The sequence below is a fragment of the Mesoplodon mirus genome (assembly GCF_964341445.2).
Source record: "Mesoplodon mirus genome assembly, chromosome: 2".
NCBI classification, from domain to species: domain Eukaryota; kingdom Metazoa; phylum Chordata; class Mammalia; order Artiodactyla; family Ziphiidae; genus Mesoplodon; species Mesoplodon mirus.
Genome location: NC_138977.1, coordinates 81,254,266 through 81,272,204, shown reverse-complemented (window position 1 = coordinate 81,272,204; position 17,939 = coordinate 81,254,266). Strand labels below are relative to the sequence as shown.

The following is a 17,939-nucleotide window of genomic DNA, read 5'->3' as shown; positions in this document are numbered from 1 at the left end:
CCACACAAGTTACAATGGAGTGCTCTGCAGAATAGCCAAGTCAAAGCAATGCAGAGAAAATACCAGACAAAACAATACTTATAACGTATGTTTTGTTTACTGCATCATAACTTAAGTAGTATGCCAAATTCTGGAAACATACTTCTTGGGGATTAAAAATGGGAAAGAGTTGTCTTGTATGTTAATAATGGCTCAGTGGTAGTGGCTTCCTTGGATGTTATGTGTGGAAAAGTATTCTAAGGTCTTGATTCATTGAAGAAAAAAAATGCCAATATCTACTGATGATGTGTGATATGGATACAAGAGGGGGGACCTGTAGCATTCTAATTCTAAAGGACACCAATATAGATGGATCAAAATTACAAGGTTTCTAGAAACTATTTTTTACAGTAATGCTATATATATATATATATATATATATATATATATATATTTAACATCTCTATTGTAATGCCATATTAACCTTCCTTAAGAACCACTGTAATCATGCTATGGTCTGCTCAACATGATTGAGTTACTTCTATCTCACTTTCAAAGCTTTCCAGTTACAAGAACCAACTTTCTTCTTCAGACTTCTATAAATTCTCAGTCAAAGTCCAAATCTTCAGTCAGTCCAGTCTGGAATAAGCCATGAACGAGCTGTAATAAGTTTTTCCTCTTATCTTTGTTCTGTTCTGCTTGGAGTGAATGATAGCGACTGCTAAATGTCTTACAATGCCCATTAAAACAAGTTTTAGCAGGGCACATGATCACCTAGGCAGACTAAATTTGCAGCTTCCCTGGCAGCAGCAAGGTGTGACCATATAACTAGGTTCTGGATATATGATATGAATGGAAATTATGATTGCATCTTCCAGATTAGGTCGTTCACAAATTTCTTGCACTCCACTTCTCTTTTTTCCTTGCCTGGGGCTGAAATGAGGTGCTGGTATGCTTGCTTTAACCATGTACATGAGGGCAAAACACTCTAGAAAATGGCAGAACAATAAGATGGAAGGAAGGGAGGGGAAGGAAGGAAGGGGGAATTTATACAACCTTGAGAAGCAGAGATACATAGATGACATGCTTACCCCTCTCTGTTTTATGAGAAAAAAAAAAGAGGAAAAACCACCCAAACTACCATATTCTTAGTCCTTGTAATTTTGGGTCTCGTTGTTACAATAGTTTTGCCTATACCCTGACTGATTTAGATCATCTTTTCTCTTACAGATTCACAATCCAACTTTCATTTATCTCCTCTGTCTCACAAATGTTATAGGACTTGTAAGCTATATCACACAATTTGGTAATCATATAAGATGATATATGTTCTATCATGATTAGTTTTCTCTTCTTGAGAGTAGGGGGCCTATGGTAGGCAGCCTCTAAGATGGTCTGGAATGATCCTCACCTCCTGGTGTTCATGCCTTTGTGTAATCCCTATCCAGCCCCTGAGTGTAGGCTGGGCCTAGTGACTCACCTCTAGAGAACAGAATACAGCAAAAATAATTTTGAGATCAGGTTATTTATTAATGATTGCAGCTTAAGTCTTGAATGACTATTCTCACTCTCTTGCCAGCTGCTTTGTTGTGGTCCCCAGTCAAGCCTTCAGATAAGACTGCAGTTCAGACTGATAAAATGATTGCAGCCTCATGAGAGACCCTGAGGCAGAAGTACCCAGCTTAGCTGCACCTGGATTCTGCATCCACAAAAACTGCAAAGCAATGTTTGTTGTTTTAAACTGCTAAGTTTTGAGGGTATTTTATTATGCAGCAATAGATAGTTAATATAGGGCCATATTTCTTATTTATTCTGTAGTCATATTTCATATTTCTTCTATAGTACATAGCACAGTGCCATGTAACTAGCAGGTATTCAAAGAATGTCAATATTGCTCTAGAAGTAATAAATCATAAGCCAAGTCATCCAAAGTGAAATTCTGCCACTGGTGAGCTTCTATAGCTATGGGTAATACAAATTCCCTTGAGAGGAGCCTCTGAAGATCTAATCAATCTTGGGAAATTTGAACATCAGTAAAATTTAATCCTAAAATTAAATTTAATTAGAATTAGTTTGGAAGCAATTTAACATATCAGCTAAAGGAGTGGGCTTTAGAATCAGGCAGTTGATTACATTACCTGACTGAGTCCAGTTGTTAACATTTATGCCATAAATATACGTATATAAAATAAGAATTATTTCACTAATATACTGTTTGACTATAACCACAGAGCTGATAATCCATGCTAATACTAGCCAATGGGAAATGTACAAAGGAGGATATTTGGATAAAGTATTCATATTAAAGAAAAATGTCCTAATACATTAAAAAAATTGATGTTTAGAATGTGAAGTTATTGTATACATATCTCACATAGAGATTTTTAAATTTTTTGATAGACAAACTTTGTTTTGGAAGAAAATTTGAATATAGCAGACCAAAGAGATGTTACTGTATTACCTGTCTTATTGTGTCACCTTCCTGATTACTAACTGTAATCATTTTATCTTCACCACCTAAAGCGAGCATATTTTCTGCATTCCAACATCCACATGTGATTCTCTTAGTATGTTTTCCTGAAAAAGAGATGATTTTTGTACATATTGATTCTCAAAAAAAATTTTAGATATCCGTGATGTTAATCTGAAAGTTTAGATAATATACTATGGAAATTAAACAGACAAGAAATTTAAAATCTCAGCAGTTAGTGTCTAAGCAACCTTATTTAAAACAGTTTATTACCAAGTTGTAAATCAAGATAAAGGCATATGAGGGCAATCCTGTTTTCCAATTTTTTATGTGCATATGAGCATATGTCCTAACATAAAAAGATATTCCACCCCTTGACAAGTTTGTTTGTTTACCATATAACCAAACTTATCACAATAATGTCTTAAGCACAAAATGTGCTTAAATCTCAAAGCACTGAAGCTATCTCTACTATCTCTACTACTCTTCACAGTGTGGGAGACCCTTGGCATAAGCAGATTCAATATCACAGTTTTGACCATGCATATATAACTAAAGGACATACAATGATTCATGATAACACTGAGGTACAAATATGAATGCACCTTAGTGAGACTTGTGTTAAGAGTTGACTCATTTAGCTAGTATGGGATATTAGATAACCACTAAGTATCAGGACTTTTTTTATTGAGCAATCTAGACAGTGCAAAAACCACATTTTGGGGTGGAAGTTGCATGCTTGACACTGAGGGCATTTGTTGAAGGTCCTGGGATAGATAAATACTCAAGAGCCCCAAGGTTAATTAAGTATACAGATTCTGGAGGCAGACTGCCTATTTTGAATAAGTGGCTCCACCACTTACTGCAAAACCATGGGTAAGTGACTTAACCTTTCTATTCCTTAGTCACATCATCCAAAAATTGGGGATAATAGTAGGAGCTCTCTCATAGGGGTTGAGGATCAAACGAGTTAAAGCACTTAGAATAGTGCCAGGCATATAGGAAATGCCATATAAATGTTAGCTATTTTAGCTGTTATTGAGACAGAGATCATGTTTATTTTATTCATGTACCCCTTACAGAACCTAATACAGTATGTATGCAGAAGGCAGGCTCTAAATAAATAGTCGTTAAGTGAGTAGACCCTGAGGCCAGAGTGTGCCAGTGTGTTAGAGGCTCAGGTAGGAGGAGAGTATAGCTGTGAAGTCCCAGAAGATGGGTAAGAGATGAAGTCAGAGAGTCGCCAAGGGCCAGGTCACAGAGGGCTTGGCTGGCCATAGTGAGGATTTTGACCCTTGGTGACATGGAGAGCCACTGGAGAGTTCTGAGCAGAAGGCTCACTGTGGCCTCCGGGCTGAGGATATTCTATAGCAGGGAAAGATCTGAAGCAGGGAGACCAGTTAAGATATTCCAGAAATTCAGGCTAAAGATGTCTGAGCCCCACACCATGGTGGCAGCAGTAGAGGTGATGAGAACAGTCTTGGCTCTGGAGATATTTGTAGATGGGTCCTACCAAATTTAATGGCAAATTAGGTGTGGAACATAGGAGAAAGATAAGGGTCAAGGATGACGATAAGGTTTGGCTTAAATATCTAAAAGGATGAAATGCCATCAATGAGAGGGAAAACTATGGGTTTTGGTGGTATTAAATTTGAAATGTTTACTAGAAATCTCATTGGAGATGTTGAGTAAGCACCTGGATGTATGAGTCTAGAGTTTGGAAGAGATAAATATGGGACTATAGAGGTAGTATTTCAAATCAGAAGACCAGAGCACAAAAGTGAAGGGAACATTCAGAGAAGAGACTGGGATATAGGAGATTTTGCTGATCATAGATTAAGTGGTACACTGGAACTGGGTGTCCAAAGTAATGGGCGTTAGAAGGGAAAAAAGGAGTACATGAGGAGCGGTGGAAAGACGCCAAAGACAAACTTCTTTCTATACTCAAGAAAGGGAGAAGAAAATCTCTCCTTTTCTTCTAGTGCTCAGAAGTCAGGTTAACCTTAACTTCACTGATAACAGTTAACATGTTTTGTGTGGTTGCTTAACATTGTTCTGGGCACTTTAGATGTACTGACTCATTTAATTAGTATTAACTTACAGTTACCATACTATGGCCACTGAAATGTAAATCATGTTATTGGGAGACTGGCAATATTAGGTACACTGTGAACAATGAAATTCATGCATGTTAGAAGCATGCAAAGTGAGAACTGCCTATATCTAGTCTAGTTCAAGGAAATAAATCAGAGCATGACGAAACAAGGTAACAGACATTAGCTACTGTAAAAACCATGCATTCGTGCAGCTGCTATTGGAAGTGAAATGCCTTGGTTTTAGGAAAGTAAATTATTTCAAAGGAAAAAAAGCAGAGCCACAAATCACAACTAACTCTGAAAGAGGCAGCTAAAGGACCTAAAATATATAATTAGCCTGAATCTTTTCCATTTTACACAGTGAATTAAATTAGCTGAGACTAGAATCAATATTCATATTAAATACAAAGATCACATATAAAACCATGTATATATGACAGATACTGACACAAAATAATCATGCTTTGACAAATTATTTTCTTATACCTCAAGTGTCAAAATTTCTAGGGCTTATAAGTTAACTGGTAGAATATACCTGTAAATGAAGTGGGATATAGGAAATGCCTACTTAAGTCAAACAAATTAATTTATATGGTGAAAGCAGAGTTTTGTAACTCAAAAGTTTTTACTTTAATTTTTCAGATGGATCAATGACATAACTGTTTAGCTAGAGCACTAAAAATATTCCTATGAAAGATATACATATATGTGAAAATAATTTGAAATGAACAAGTGTCCTTAATTGAAAGGCACTTTCTCAAGTATTCTGTGGGCACTATTATCTCCGGGATTTAATTCTTCCATTAGTGGTAAATTATACTGGCCACCTGTATGTAATTAAGCCCACTGTTTCACCATTCACCAGCATGATGTTACAATAATTGAAAAGAATCGATACTGTTTCCTCCTGGGGAGTCCCAGGGCAGATGCTAGGTGACCAGAGGCTGGGGGAATCAAAGAGACTGAACCAAGAAGGTCAATGGATTAAACACACATACCATCCAGTCATATACCCTGAGGGAAATATAACTCGAAGTCAACTCCTAGAATAAATTGGTGTTTGGAGAGAGTGAGGGGTCAGAATTAGGAATCTGGATATACTCTGTCCAAGAAGCCTCCTAACGTTTTAGCCCATCTACTAATGTGTTGATATGCACCTGAGCTATTCCATGCCAGAGGCACAATCTGGGTGAGAAAGGGTCAGATGGAAGCCATGCTATTAATGTACTGGTGTCCAAAGGCACAGGCTCACCCTAGGGCAACCTGTTACATAGCCTGGGAAATTCTTAGTAGGTAGTGAAGATGGATCTTCTAGTTTAGATAGATGTATGGCTTGACCAGGGAAGTCTTCATTTTAAACTACAAAATTTCTCTTGCAATATCAGGGAAATCTGAGGTGGTAAAATTTCCATTTATGTAAAGCATCTCAAGTATTTAGCAGTGTTTCCAGCTACAACCTACCAAGGACAGGAATCTTTCGAGATGTCTGACGATTATAAATGAGCAAATTTCCTTTAACAGTTCCAACAGCCAGGAAACTTCCAAATTTTGACCAAAGAAGGAAAGACAATTGATCCCTGTAACATTAAGATACAAATTACTAAACAATTCACAATTATAACCCCCTAAGTAGTCCTTTTAAAAAGTACTTCATGAATAGTTTTAACATCTACTTAGAAGCTGAAGTACAAAATTACAACTTAATGCTTTAGGACTACGAAGAAGTGCTAAAAACATTCTGAGACACTATAAAATGATCTTAGGTGAGTGAGACTTAAAATACAAATGATGTATGATGAATATAGGCTTCAATTCAGTCATGATGGAATCTCAAATTTCATCAGATGACTCATGATGAGATACTTATTAATTTGTCTACTAATGATAGTTGTAACTCTAATTGTGGTAAAAATCTTCATGGATGATAACATCTCATGCTTTAAAAAAAAGTAGGGTCCAACTATACGATATACTAAATTGGAAAAATCATTGGGAATTCATGATTCATGACAAAAGACATACATTTTCCAGCTCTGCTAAGAGTAGCTCAGAAGGAGGTAGAAGGCACGTTTGCCTACCACCAGTTCTTACTGTGCATTCTAGGATCCATAGGTTGAACTTTTATACAATCCTCTACTAAAGGGAATCAAGACTCCTTGGAGAGTAGCTCATTTATATATTGAGGAAAGAAATCACAATGGATCTAGAAAAGTGGTTATGAAAATACAATCCCAGGACCAGCATCACCACCTGGGAACTTCAGAAATGCTAGTTCCCAGATCCCACCCTTGTCCTACTGCATGAGAAACTGGGGGTGGTGCGCAGCTGTCTGTGTTCTCATAAGCTCTCCAGGTGATTCTGATGCAGCTAAACTTTGCGAGTCACTGATAGATCAAGCTACTGTTTTCAGAAAGCAACACAGCTCTCAAGAATGTTGAGGGCAGTAATAAAAGGACAAAAGAGTCAGCTTAAAGGGGACTCCTCTGGCTAAATTAGAGGAATTTGAGCATTAAAAATTACATATTTAATTGAAACAAATTGAGTTTGTGAAAGGCCATAAAACCTAATGATACTTGGAAGACAAAAATTCACTTAAAGCATAGGAAAAGTTAGTTGTAATAATAAGTGAATGTAATAAAATGTTTAGCTAAAAATTAATTTTAATAAGAAGTATTAATATACCGGGCTGCTAGCTTTCTTCAGTTGAGTATATATTTACAATTATTGAATATATTAAGTATACAGTATACTTTATAAAAGATATTAAGTACATATTTTATAAAAGATAAATATGCATTTGTCTCTCAGTTTAAGTAGGTACAGCAGCCTTGAGAACATGCCTCTCAGATCTCCAACTATAGAAAGTGTAACCGACCAAGGCCCCCAGCTGCTAGGCATTGGAATCCATCACCACCTCAACGTGCTGGGACCACACCTTCCCATGGGCTGTTCCCAGACAATGACTGCCCATGGCAGGGGTCCTGCTGAGGCCCATTCCTGGGAGGCACAGGACTCCTTTGATGGTAACCTTGGCTCAGACTGGGCCTAGCTGAACTTTTTAGAACTGTGCTGCGGTCCCAGATGTTTCTACCCCCCTTTCTTTCTTCCCTCTCTCCTTTACAAGGGTCAGACATGCACTGTGGTCTGACGGCTCTTCTAACTTCTTCTCCCTCTCTGTTCCCTCACAGATATTTCCTGTGATAAACACCTTACACATTTAATCCCATTTTGGAGTCTGCTGCTCAGAAAACATGAATTTAAAAAATTGGAGTGAGCTAAATAGTATCAGAGAAAAGAGGAACTACATGACAAGAACAAGGTCTGATTAGCAACTGTGGTCACATATAGTAAGAGTAGTGTAACAATATTAGTCCAGTCAATAGTTGATCAGTACTAACAGTCACAGAACAACCAACTAGAAAGAGGGTTAAATGGTGTATTCCAAGAAGATCAAGTAATCAAATGTCATCAAAAGAAGAGTTCACTGAATGGGCTTTATCTTTCCTCTCTTAGGAGGTAAGACCTCTAGAAGGTCCTACAAAGTACAGCAAGATCCCAAGACATACATATGTTTCCAATTATGTTAACCGATCAGGCCAACGTATAATAATCACACGTATTTCTGGCCAAGAAAAATGTAATGAATATATTACTCTAGGAAAATGCACCTGGCTACAAAAAAAAGGCAACCTATGTGAAAGGCACAGGTTTGTAAAATTCTGGCTGATATGACAGTTGAAGGTCAATTAGAAAAGAAGCTGAGTAGGGCGACTAGTACTCAGGTGTGAATGGTCTTGGGAGAAGCAACCATGTCCCATAATCCAACCAAGAATCAATTGGTTGATGAACCAGATGTTGTACTCAGAGTTTCTCTGAAAAGATTGCTGTATCCCAGGTAAAAAACTAAATGATTACTGCTGTAGGTCTAGGTAGGACCAGGGTAAGTACCACTATAATCTTAAAAAGTATAAAAAATACATTTAGTAAAAATGATGAAATAAATTCAACCCATTGTGCTAACCTAATAATTTAAGATAGTTAAGTGGCATTGCAGCAAGCTTTGTAATAATTATATTTGATGCTTTGTGAATTATTTGTGTTTGAAGTGCGCAGAAGAATCTAATCAGATTAAATTTGTAAATGAAATTTTAATTGTTTAAAGGAAACTTAAGTTTGCAAAATATTTAAGAAAATTTTGCAAACTTGATATTCAAAATTGTTACCTATCATGATGTATTAGATTGATCATTAACAAAAAAACAAACAGTAGTAGGTATACCTTTCTATAGCCAAAGGCCTTTAGACATTAAATATTAATAGCAACAGTAAAACACCCTTAATTTTACCTTATTGTTAATTACAATAACATCTACTGTTCCCTCAGTTCTTATTTTGGTGCCTGGCCACTGCATACAATTAACTATCACAACAATCCTGAGATGATTGTTAAGTGAGATGATGTGAGAAAATGGAAGTGGGGGAAGATAGGCAGTGGGAGGCAGAGCTGCCAATTCGAAACACCTGGGATTAATTATGCAATTTTTTTCTCTGGGTCAGGATTTGGCCTCACTGATGCTCAATTTGGTTCATGAAGCAGTACTTGATGTTTATAAACATCCTCTTGAATGGAAGCACACAGGGTGTGTAAAATCCTTCTGAAAAGTGATGTACCGAAGTGTTAAAGGACAGAGCAAGAAATGAAGGTTCTCAGACCTAGCAAGACTTGATGTTGGTCAGGCACTATTGCCTGTGGATGCATGTCTCGTGCGTCACTTTGGAGGGTCAAGAGAACCTGCACTAAGGTGATGTTTGGTCCTGCTCTGTTATTCCTTGGTAAGTAAGTTGGAAAAGTATAGTCTAACCTTATGGTATGTGTGTGATCTCTTCCTGCCCACCTGCAGGCCACATGATGCCATGAAGCAGATTATTATTACTATACACTCTTTACATATATGAAGAAATTGAGGCTTAAAGAGAGGTTAAGCAACTTGTTCAAGGTCAAAATTGCAGTTTTAGTTGTAAATACCGATAGGTTTTTCTTTTCCATATGGCAAAATGGTTTCCATTTCAGCAGAGACCTGCAATTTACTGTCTGCCCAGGATTTTTCCCACTTGTGAACTTCCCCACCCTCATTCCACTCTTCACTGGGTAGGATTATCAACCCCATGGCCCTGCCTACCCTATTCAGAGAACTTCTGAAGAAATGAGCGGACGCTAGTAATGTGATAGGGGCATGCTCTTTCCTCTGGCATAACTTGCTGTGAAGAATGGTATAAGCTGATACCTGCCAGTAGCCATCAAGAGTCTGACTTACATATACAGGATGGATAAACAAGGTCCTATTGTATAGCACAGGGAACTATATTCAATATCTTGTGATAAACCATAATGGAAAAGAATATGAAGAATATATGTATGTTTAACTTAATCAGTTTGCTGTACAGCAGAAATTAACACATTATAAATCAACTACACTTCAATAAAATTTTAAAAAGAGAGAGAGTCTGACTTAGAAGAAGTCAATACAGAGAAAGGAAGAGCTGAGAGATGGAGACAGTCTTGACTGCATCATTAGAACCCCTAGATCCAGCCATGCCTGCAGCCAATCCCATTTCCAGATTTTCCCATATATGTTTTCTCTCTTCTTTGGACATTTTAGTCTGTTCCATTGAAAGCAACTTTTTAAGAAGTCATATTTTATAATCATAACAACTTTATTCTAATTAACTGAACAAAATTAATAGGATTATATATAACAATTAAAAAAGAAATGAACTTTTTCCTTTATAAGAAAATAACTCATCAATGCATCTTTATAATGAAAGTAGTATTTGTAGCATCAAATCTGCAAATAATGATATTTCTAAGTGAAGATTTAAAATATAAAAAAAATTATCCTTACCTCATGCCACTGTCTAACTGGCTGGTTTTGTTTGTGTTGGCATCCCACAGATAAATGTAACTGGATTTCTCAGCAATCACTGCTAGGATATCTCCATCCTTATCCCAATCCATAGCAACACAGTTACTTTTTAAAAAGAGAGCAAAACATCACTATGCATTTTTTTTAAGTAGGGAAAGAAATTTAAACACTCAACTATTTGTGATTTTTGTCTATAACAAGACCATTCAATCTGTTTTTGAATACGTCATAAACTTTCTAAAGTGAGAAATATAACTCACCATTCAGTGCCTGGATAAAACTAACACCAATTATGTCATTGTTGAGGGAACAGAAACATTTTAAATTCTATTTTAAATATCATTTTCATATACTATATTAAATATAATTATACCTAATAAGTTAGCAGATTTTCTCAACACCTATAAAGAGCCTGGCCCTTTGGTAAAACAAACTCATCAAGCACCTCTGGAAAGGAATCACATCTGGAATCAAGAGGAAATTTGTATGATCAACTTTCGAAAGGTTATTTCAGATTTACAGAGGGAGAAAGTAGGTACTGATAAGAAATGATGTTATATCTAGATAAACTGTGTATTGAACAGATCAAGGCTGGGTAGACGTAGGACTGCAAACAACAAGAAAGACTGAATTCTGAAATAGTGAGTAAGAAAGTTTATTTTTATTTCATATCTTAATAGAATAAGAGTGATTCAATTAAGATAACAAAATAGTTATAAATAGGAAATGCTCTATTTAGCATGTTTCTTACTGTTTAACATTACTCCAAATGTCTATTATAATTTAAGAACTTCCTTGAAGATTAACCTTTCCTTCCTTCTCTGATGCTATATTTCATTTGGAGACCCTCTGTTCTTGGGTATTGGCTAAGCCATACTCAGTTTTACATTTAAGATAGCTGGGCATTACTTAAGTTATTTTATTCTTCGAACTGTTAAAATATGTTTTGGGGGACTTCCGTGGCGGTCCAGTGGTTAAGACTCTGTGCTCCCAATGTAGGGGGCATGGGTTTGATCCCTGGTCAGGGAACTAAGATCCCACATGCCACACTGTGTGGCCAAAAAAAAAAAAGTTAAAAATAAAGAAATAAAATATGTTTTGGGATCTCAATTTTCTATAATATTTTCAGGATTTTGAGAGTGTGGAAGAGGGAGGCTTTCAAATTGTTGATAAACTTATCTGCCGATTAAAGACAATATATAATGGCATTTTATTTATGTGGAGATCTTTTGACAGTCTAATTCAACTATGATGAATACAGCAAAAGATTCATAAGTAAAAAAATAAGGCCATTGTGTAACCAAAATAGATGTCACAGAGATTATGCAATAAAGCTCATACAATTTACTCAAAGAAGTTTTTTTTACTAAGTGCCTTCTTACTTTATTTTAGACATAATTATCACTAGCTTGCCCTCTGTTTCTTAGAATAGAGAAACCAGAAGCAACAATTAAGAGAGCAGTGGGATACAGATGGCCAACAAACACATGAAAAGACGCTCAACATCACTAATTATTAGAGAAATGCAAATCAAAACTACAATGAGGTATCACCTCACACCGGTTAGAACGGGCATCATCAGAAAATCTACAAACAACAAATGCTGGAGAGGGTGTGGAGAAAAGGGAACCCTCCTACACTGTTGATGGAAATGTAAACTGATACAGTCACTATGGAGAACAGTATGGAGATTCCCTAAAAAATTACAAATAGAATTACCATATGACCCAGCAATCCCATGCCTGGGCATATACCAGGAGAAAACCATAATTCAAAAGATACATGCACCCCAATGTTCACTGCAGCACTAGTTACAATAGCCAGGACATGGAAGCACCTAAATGTCCATCAACAGAGGAATGGATAAAGATGTGGTACATATATACAATGGACTGTTACTCAGCTATAAAAAAGAATGAATTTGTGCCATTTGAAGAGAAGTGGGTGGACCTAAAGACTGTCATACAGAGTAAGTCAGAGAAAAACAAATATCATTTAATATCGTTATATGTGGAATCTAGGAAAAGTGATACAGATGAACTTATTTGCAAAGCAGAAATAGAAACACAAGACGTAGAGAACAAACGTATGGATATCAAGGGCAGCGGGGGTGGGATGAATTGGGAGGTTAGGATTGACATATATACACTACTATGTATAAAATAGATTACTAATGAGAACCTACTGTACAGTACAGGGAACTCTACTCAATGCTCTGTGGTGACCTAAATGGGAAGGAAATCCAAAAAAGAGGGGATATATGTATACGTATAGCTGATTCACTTTGCTGTACAGCAGAAACTAACACAACATTGTAAAGCAACTATACTCCAATAAAAATTAATAATAATAAAAAAAAGAGAGCAATGGGAAATGCTAAAATGGTGGCATTAGGTGGATGGGAGAGAAGTAAAGCAACCTGATTTGCAAAGATGGTGGCGATAAGCTACAGAAAGCAGATGTGAATTTAAAAAGCCTGGCAGCATAAGACCATTTAGGTGAGGGATTCTACACATCATAATAACCACTAAGGCTATCAGTAAAATAACTAATACAGGGAATGATCACACTGAATCATTAAAAATGCTTATGTGGGGGCTTCCCTGGTGGCGCAGTGGTTGAGAGTCCGCCTGCTGATGCAGGGGACACGGATTCGTGCCCTGGTCAGGGAAGATCCCACATGCCGCGGAGAGGCTGGGCCCGTGAGCCATGGCCACTGAGCCTGCACGTCCGGAGCCTGTGCTCCGCAACGGGAGAGGCCACAACAGTGAGAGGCCCGTGTACCGCAAAAAAAAAAAAAAAAAAAAAAAAATAAATGCTTATGTTATGCTTACTGTAATCTAGAATGACTTCCTTAAAATATATAAAATAAGGTCTTTGTCCTTTAAGAAGTATGCAAAAAGTAACTATTAGAGAGGAAATACTACAGCCATATGGGCTTATCTTACCTGCATATACACACACTAAAGCTTGTTTATAATTAAGTAAGAATTCTTTCACATGGACTCATTTATAATTCTGTCTTACAGACTATCTGTGAATGTATGAGTGTTTATAAATGTTAAATTCTAATTCATATGCTATATATATACATATTTCATTAACTGTTTATGGTATAAAAAACCAAATCTCTTTGCAAATGGAGAAGGCAAAAGAGGAGATACAGGTAAGATATGTTATAAAATTCGATTTGATCATAGTTTTCAGACAGTGTTTTTTTATTTTTTAGGCCACAAAGCTTGAAAAAGTTTTTGATCTACCACTGTACTTACCCAGATAAGTTGATTTCACTTCTTTTTTGACCATGGCGATCAAAGATTTTCACAATATGATCAGCTCTAAAAGAAATCAGAACGCAAAGATACGATTTAAGTGTTTCTTATTTCTCTAAAGAGTTTTTTTATACACCCAACTGATTTTATTTTCTCACGATAGTTTCATAATTTATATGTAAAAAGTTATTACCAGGGAAAAGGTTCTATGAATTGTGATGTTAATGGAAATATATTACTTTTCCCACCATTCAGTCATCACCCAAAAATTTCTACTGAACAGATAGTGTAGTTAGGTGGGCATACAACCATTTGGAGTCAGGATGATTTACCAACATTCACTGATTTCTTACCCTGTTACTGCAAGGTAGTTTCCTGATGTTTTCTGCCAGGTAAACTTTATTGGTGTGCCAAGCCAAGTCTTTTCTAGCAGTGAGAAAACACGCTAAAAAACACAATACAATTTCTATATTGTCAAAACATACAGTTAAGCGTTGGTCAGAAAAGATGTCAAAACATGATAATGAAAACAGTAGGATTCAGGATGGTGAAGGCTTATGCTAGAGCTTACCCAAAAGAAGTCAACAATGTAACAAACAAAATGACCAATCAACCAACCAACCAAATAACCACAATCTGGTCGGTAAAGTATGGACCTCGATATATATGGGAGCATTCACTATAAAACGTTTTTGCTTTTGAATGTTTTCAAATATCAATTTTATAAAAATGTATGGCTTTAGGGCTTCCCTGGTGGCGCAGTGGTTGAGAGTCCGCCTGCCGATGCAGGGGACACGGGTTCGTGCCCCGATCCGGGAAGATCCCACATGCCGTGGAGCGGCTGGGCCCATGAGCCATGGCCGCTGAGCCTGTGCGTCTGGAGCCTGTGCTCCCCAACTGGAGAGGCCACAACAGCGAGAGGCCCGCGTACCACAAAAAAAAAGAAAAAAAAAAAAAAAAGTATGGCTTTAGTGTTTTATAGCTATTAAAAATTTAAATAATTTAAACTTGAACTTAGTTAATTATTAATAGCATAGATTTGGGGAGATTAAATTTAACAAAATTGCTATTAAAAAATATTAACCCTGGGGCTTCCCTGGTGGCGCAGTGGTTGAGAGTCCGCCTGCCGATGCAGGGGACACGGGTTCGTGCCCCGGTCCGGGAGGATCCCACATGCCGTGGAGCGGCTGGGCCCGTGAGCCATGGCCACTGAGCCTGCACGTCTGGAGCCTGTGCTCCACAACAGTGAGAGGCCCGCGTACAGCCAAAAAAAAAAAAAAAAAAAAAACCCGATAGAAATACAAAATGTCTATACTTTCTTCAAAATTATTATTTTCCTTTCCCCATCAGTTACATTTACTTTATCATTAAGTGTTTAATTTGGCTATTGGGTGGACACTTTTTCAATTGAAAAATCATTCTTTTCACTTAGACAATAAAGAACTGTGTATCCAGTATGGAAGCCACAAACCACATGTGGACTTGGAATTATATTGAGGACTTGAAATGTGGGCAGTCCAAATTTAGATGTGCTGTAAATATAAACTACACATGGGGTTTCAAAGACTATAAAGGAGAGAATGAAAACTATCTTCACTGATAATTTTCATACTGATTACATGTTGAAATGATAATATTTTGGATATACTGGGTAGAATAAAATATATTATGAGAAGTAATCTTACCTGTTTTTTTTTTTTTTTTTTTTTTGCGGTACGCGGGCCTCTCACTGTTGTGGCCTCTCCCGTTGCGGAGCACAGGCTCCGGATGCGCAGGCCCAGCGGCCATGGCTCACGGGCCCAGCCGCTCCGCGGCATATGGGATCCTCCCAGACCGGGGCACGAACCCGTATCCCCTGCATCGGCAGGCGGATTCTCAACCACTGCGCCACCAGGGAGGCCCAATCTTACCTGTTTCTTTAAAAACATTTTAATTTGGCTACTAAGATTGTTAAATTACACTGGCTCACATTATATTTATATCAAAACAGTGCTGATCTAGAACATCTAGGAACTTAAGAGTTTGGATGAATAAATGTAGATTTTAACATCAGGTTAAATTACAGGTTAAACAATGATGCCTATATCTAGGCATGTGAAGTTTAGAGACTACTGCAGGTGGCTTGACAGTCTGAACAGCAACACAAAACTCTTCCAATGGTCAAAATTGAACACCAATCATAGGCATTTACTATGTTAAAGATTAAATCCACCTCTACTGAAAACAGGTGCGCTAAAATCACAGGTGCATCCAAGTTTTGTGGACCATGAAGACACCCTTAAAGAAAAAAAAGAATATAAAAGCATCTTACTTTTGCAATTTTATGACCACATTGCCCTGGAACCCCTGCATGCAAGTGAGGGGTTCCTAAACTTGAATTTTACCAGCTTCATGGTAGACCTCCTCTGGCTGTGATCTTATAAACTATTTTTATTCAAAGGAGGTTTACAGACACTCCATACACATACAATGGACCGGAAAATGTGCTAGCTTCACAACCAGAAAACCAACGTTTATATTTGGCTTTTTATTTATTAGCTGTAGGGCTTAAAGCAGGTCGATTAAATTGCCTCAAACACAGAATTCTCAACTGTGAACCAGGAATAATAATATCTCCTTACTTCTGGTACTTCGTAAATTGTGAAGAGCTTTAGAAATGAGTTAAGATTACCAGTCTGTCAACTCCAATCTCCACATTAATAGCCACCAGAACTTATTAAAACTAAGCTTTCCATTTCTTTGCCAGATCGGTGTGTGTGTGTGTGTGTGTGTTGTGTGTGTGTGTGTGTGTGTGTGTGTAAGGGGATATTGATCGGTAAAGCGAACGGTTAATGATCTGTAGCCAGGGGAATGGGGTTCACGAGAAGCCCAAGCCCAGAAACCTTGCGTGCAGAGGATGACGCTCTAGAGCTTGAGACCTGCGTGTGCAGATTTCCCCGTGAATAATGTACATCGCCACCAGGTGATCTGTAAATTGCACCAGTCACAGGCAATACAATTTGAGATTATTTTTTCGCAGGCTTTTCAATCATTTTAAGGCGCTGAGCAGTCGCGCGGCTTGCCAGGTGTTTAGCTGCAAGAAATGAGGCAGCTCCTGACACCCGAACGAGTCAACTTCACCGCGACCCTCCAAGCGCTTTCACACAACTCGTTCTTTCCACCGTGCGAAGTTCGGGTTCTCTTCAGATCCAGTCTGCTCATTTCCAGCCGTGGCGGGGTTCCCTCTTGCCGCAAAGCGCCAACCCCATCCGCGGTCCCAGAAATAAGAGGCCTCCCTCCCCGCCTTCTCCTCTTCAATTTTCCTTCCTATTCCCTTGTTCCTTCAACTTCGCCCCTGCTCTCCCCCTCGTTGGTCGCCCCGCTCCCTTCCCCACTTCTCACGCACTCGGGAGGACGAAGGGAGGTCACAAGCTCCTATCCTCAAAGCGGCTCTTGGCGGGCTTCTTCCCGCTCCCCCGGGGTTCGTAAATTACTTACCTTCATCTCAAAGCTCGAGCAGCCGCGCGATCTAGCAAGTGCGCAGGCGCACCCAATCTCCTCCAAGAAGGCTACCGCGTTCCCGTCACCCAGGAGACCGCGCGAGCAATGGCCAATCAGCGAGCGCCAGCTGAAGCACAGTGCCTAGCGGCGACCTCCGCGAGGAAGAGAGGGAGGCGTGGACTGAGATCACGTGATGCCCGCGAAGCAAGGCCCAGAGAAGTTGAACCTCGCGAGGGCTTGCTGCGCCCTTGCTTTCTGGCTGGGCCCTGATTGGATGCGACCCAGGGGAGGCTCTGTGAGACGTTGGAAAGCGCCTGCGTAAATTTCGGCCCCGGCTGCTAAGAAGTCAATAGTAGCCAGGGGAGGGCGCTGAGAATTTCAAGAAAATAAAGGAGCTGAGAGTGGATAAAAGGAGGGGGGAGCTGGTTCATGGGGCAATACTCTTAAGCAATCCACGCAAAGAGATCACTCTGAAGCTATTCAAGGAATGTTAAAGTTGAAGACTGATTTCTGCTGGGGATATATTTGTATCTTCAGATGTTTAAATTTGGGTGCAAGACCTGCACATTTAAACGGAGACGTTTTTAATAGGTGATTGAGTGAAGGAGAAAAAGGTTAGAGACGTAGAAATTCAGAAATTGTCCTTGTAGTATTTAAAACAGAGTGAATGGGACTTTTTTAGATTTAGGGAATGTGAGACAAAATTTTACTTTTACCT

The 17,939-nt window shown here is 38.3% G+C and overlaps 1 protein-coding gene across 1 annotated transcript in view; it reads right to left on the bottom strand.

Moving 5' to 3' along the window:
* WDR19 (WD repeat domain 19) overlaps window positions 1-17,292 on the bottom strand; it is an 88,483-nt gene extending 71,191 nt beyond the window's left edge. Inside the window, exons 1-6 of the mRNA XM_082632967.1 lie at window positions 17,219-17,292; window positions 14,095-14,186; window positions 13,742-13,807; window positions 10,449-10,574; window positions 6,007-6,122; window positions 2,441-2,556 (exon numbers count right to left, since the gene is read on the bottom strand). Of these exons, the coding sequence (XP_082489093.1) occupies window positions 2,441-2,556; window positions 6,007-6,122; window positions 10,449-10,574; window positions 13,742-13,807; window positions 14,095-14,186; window positions 17,219-17,224 (522 nt within the window). The 5' untranslated portion in view covers window positions 17,225-17,292. The remainder of the gene's footprint in view (window positions 1-2,440; window positions 2,557-6,006; window positions 6,123-10,448; window positions 10,575-13,741; window positions 13,808-14,094; window positions 14,187-17,218) is intronic.
* Between the last annotated feature and the right edge of the window lie 647 nt (window positions 17,293-17,939).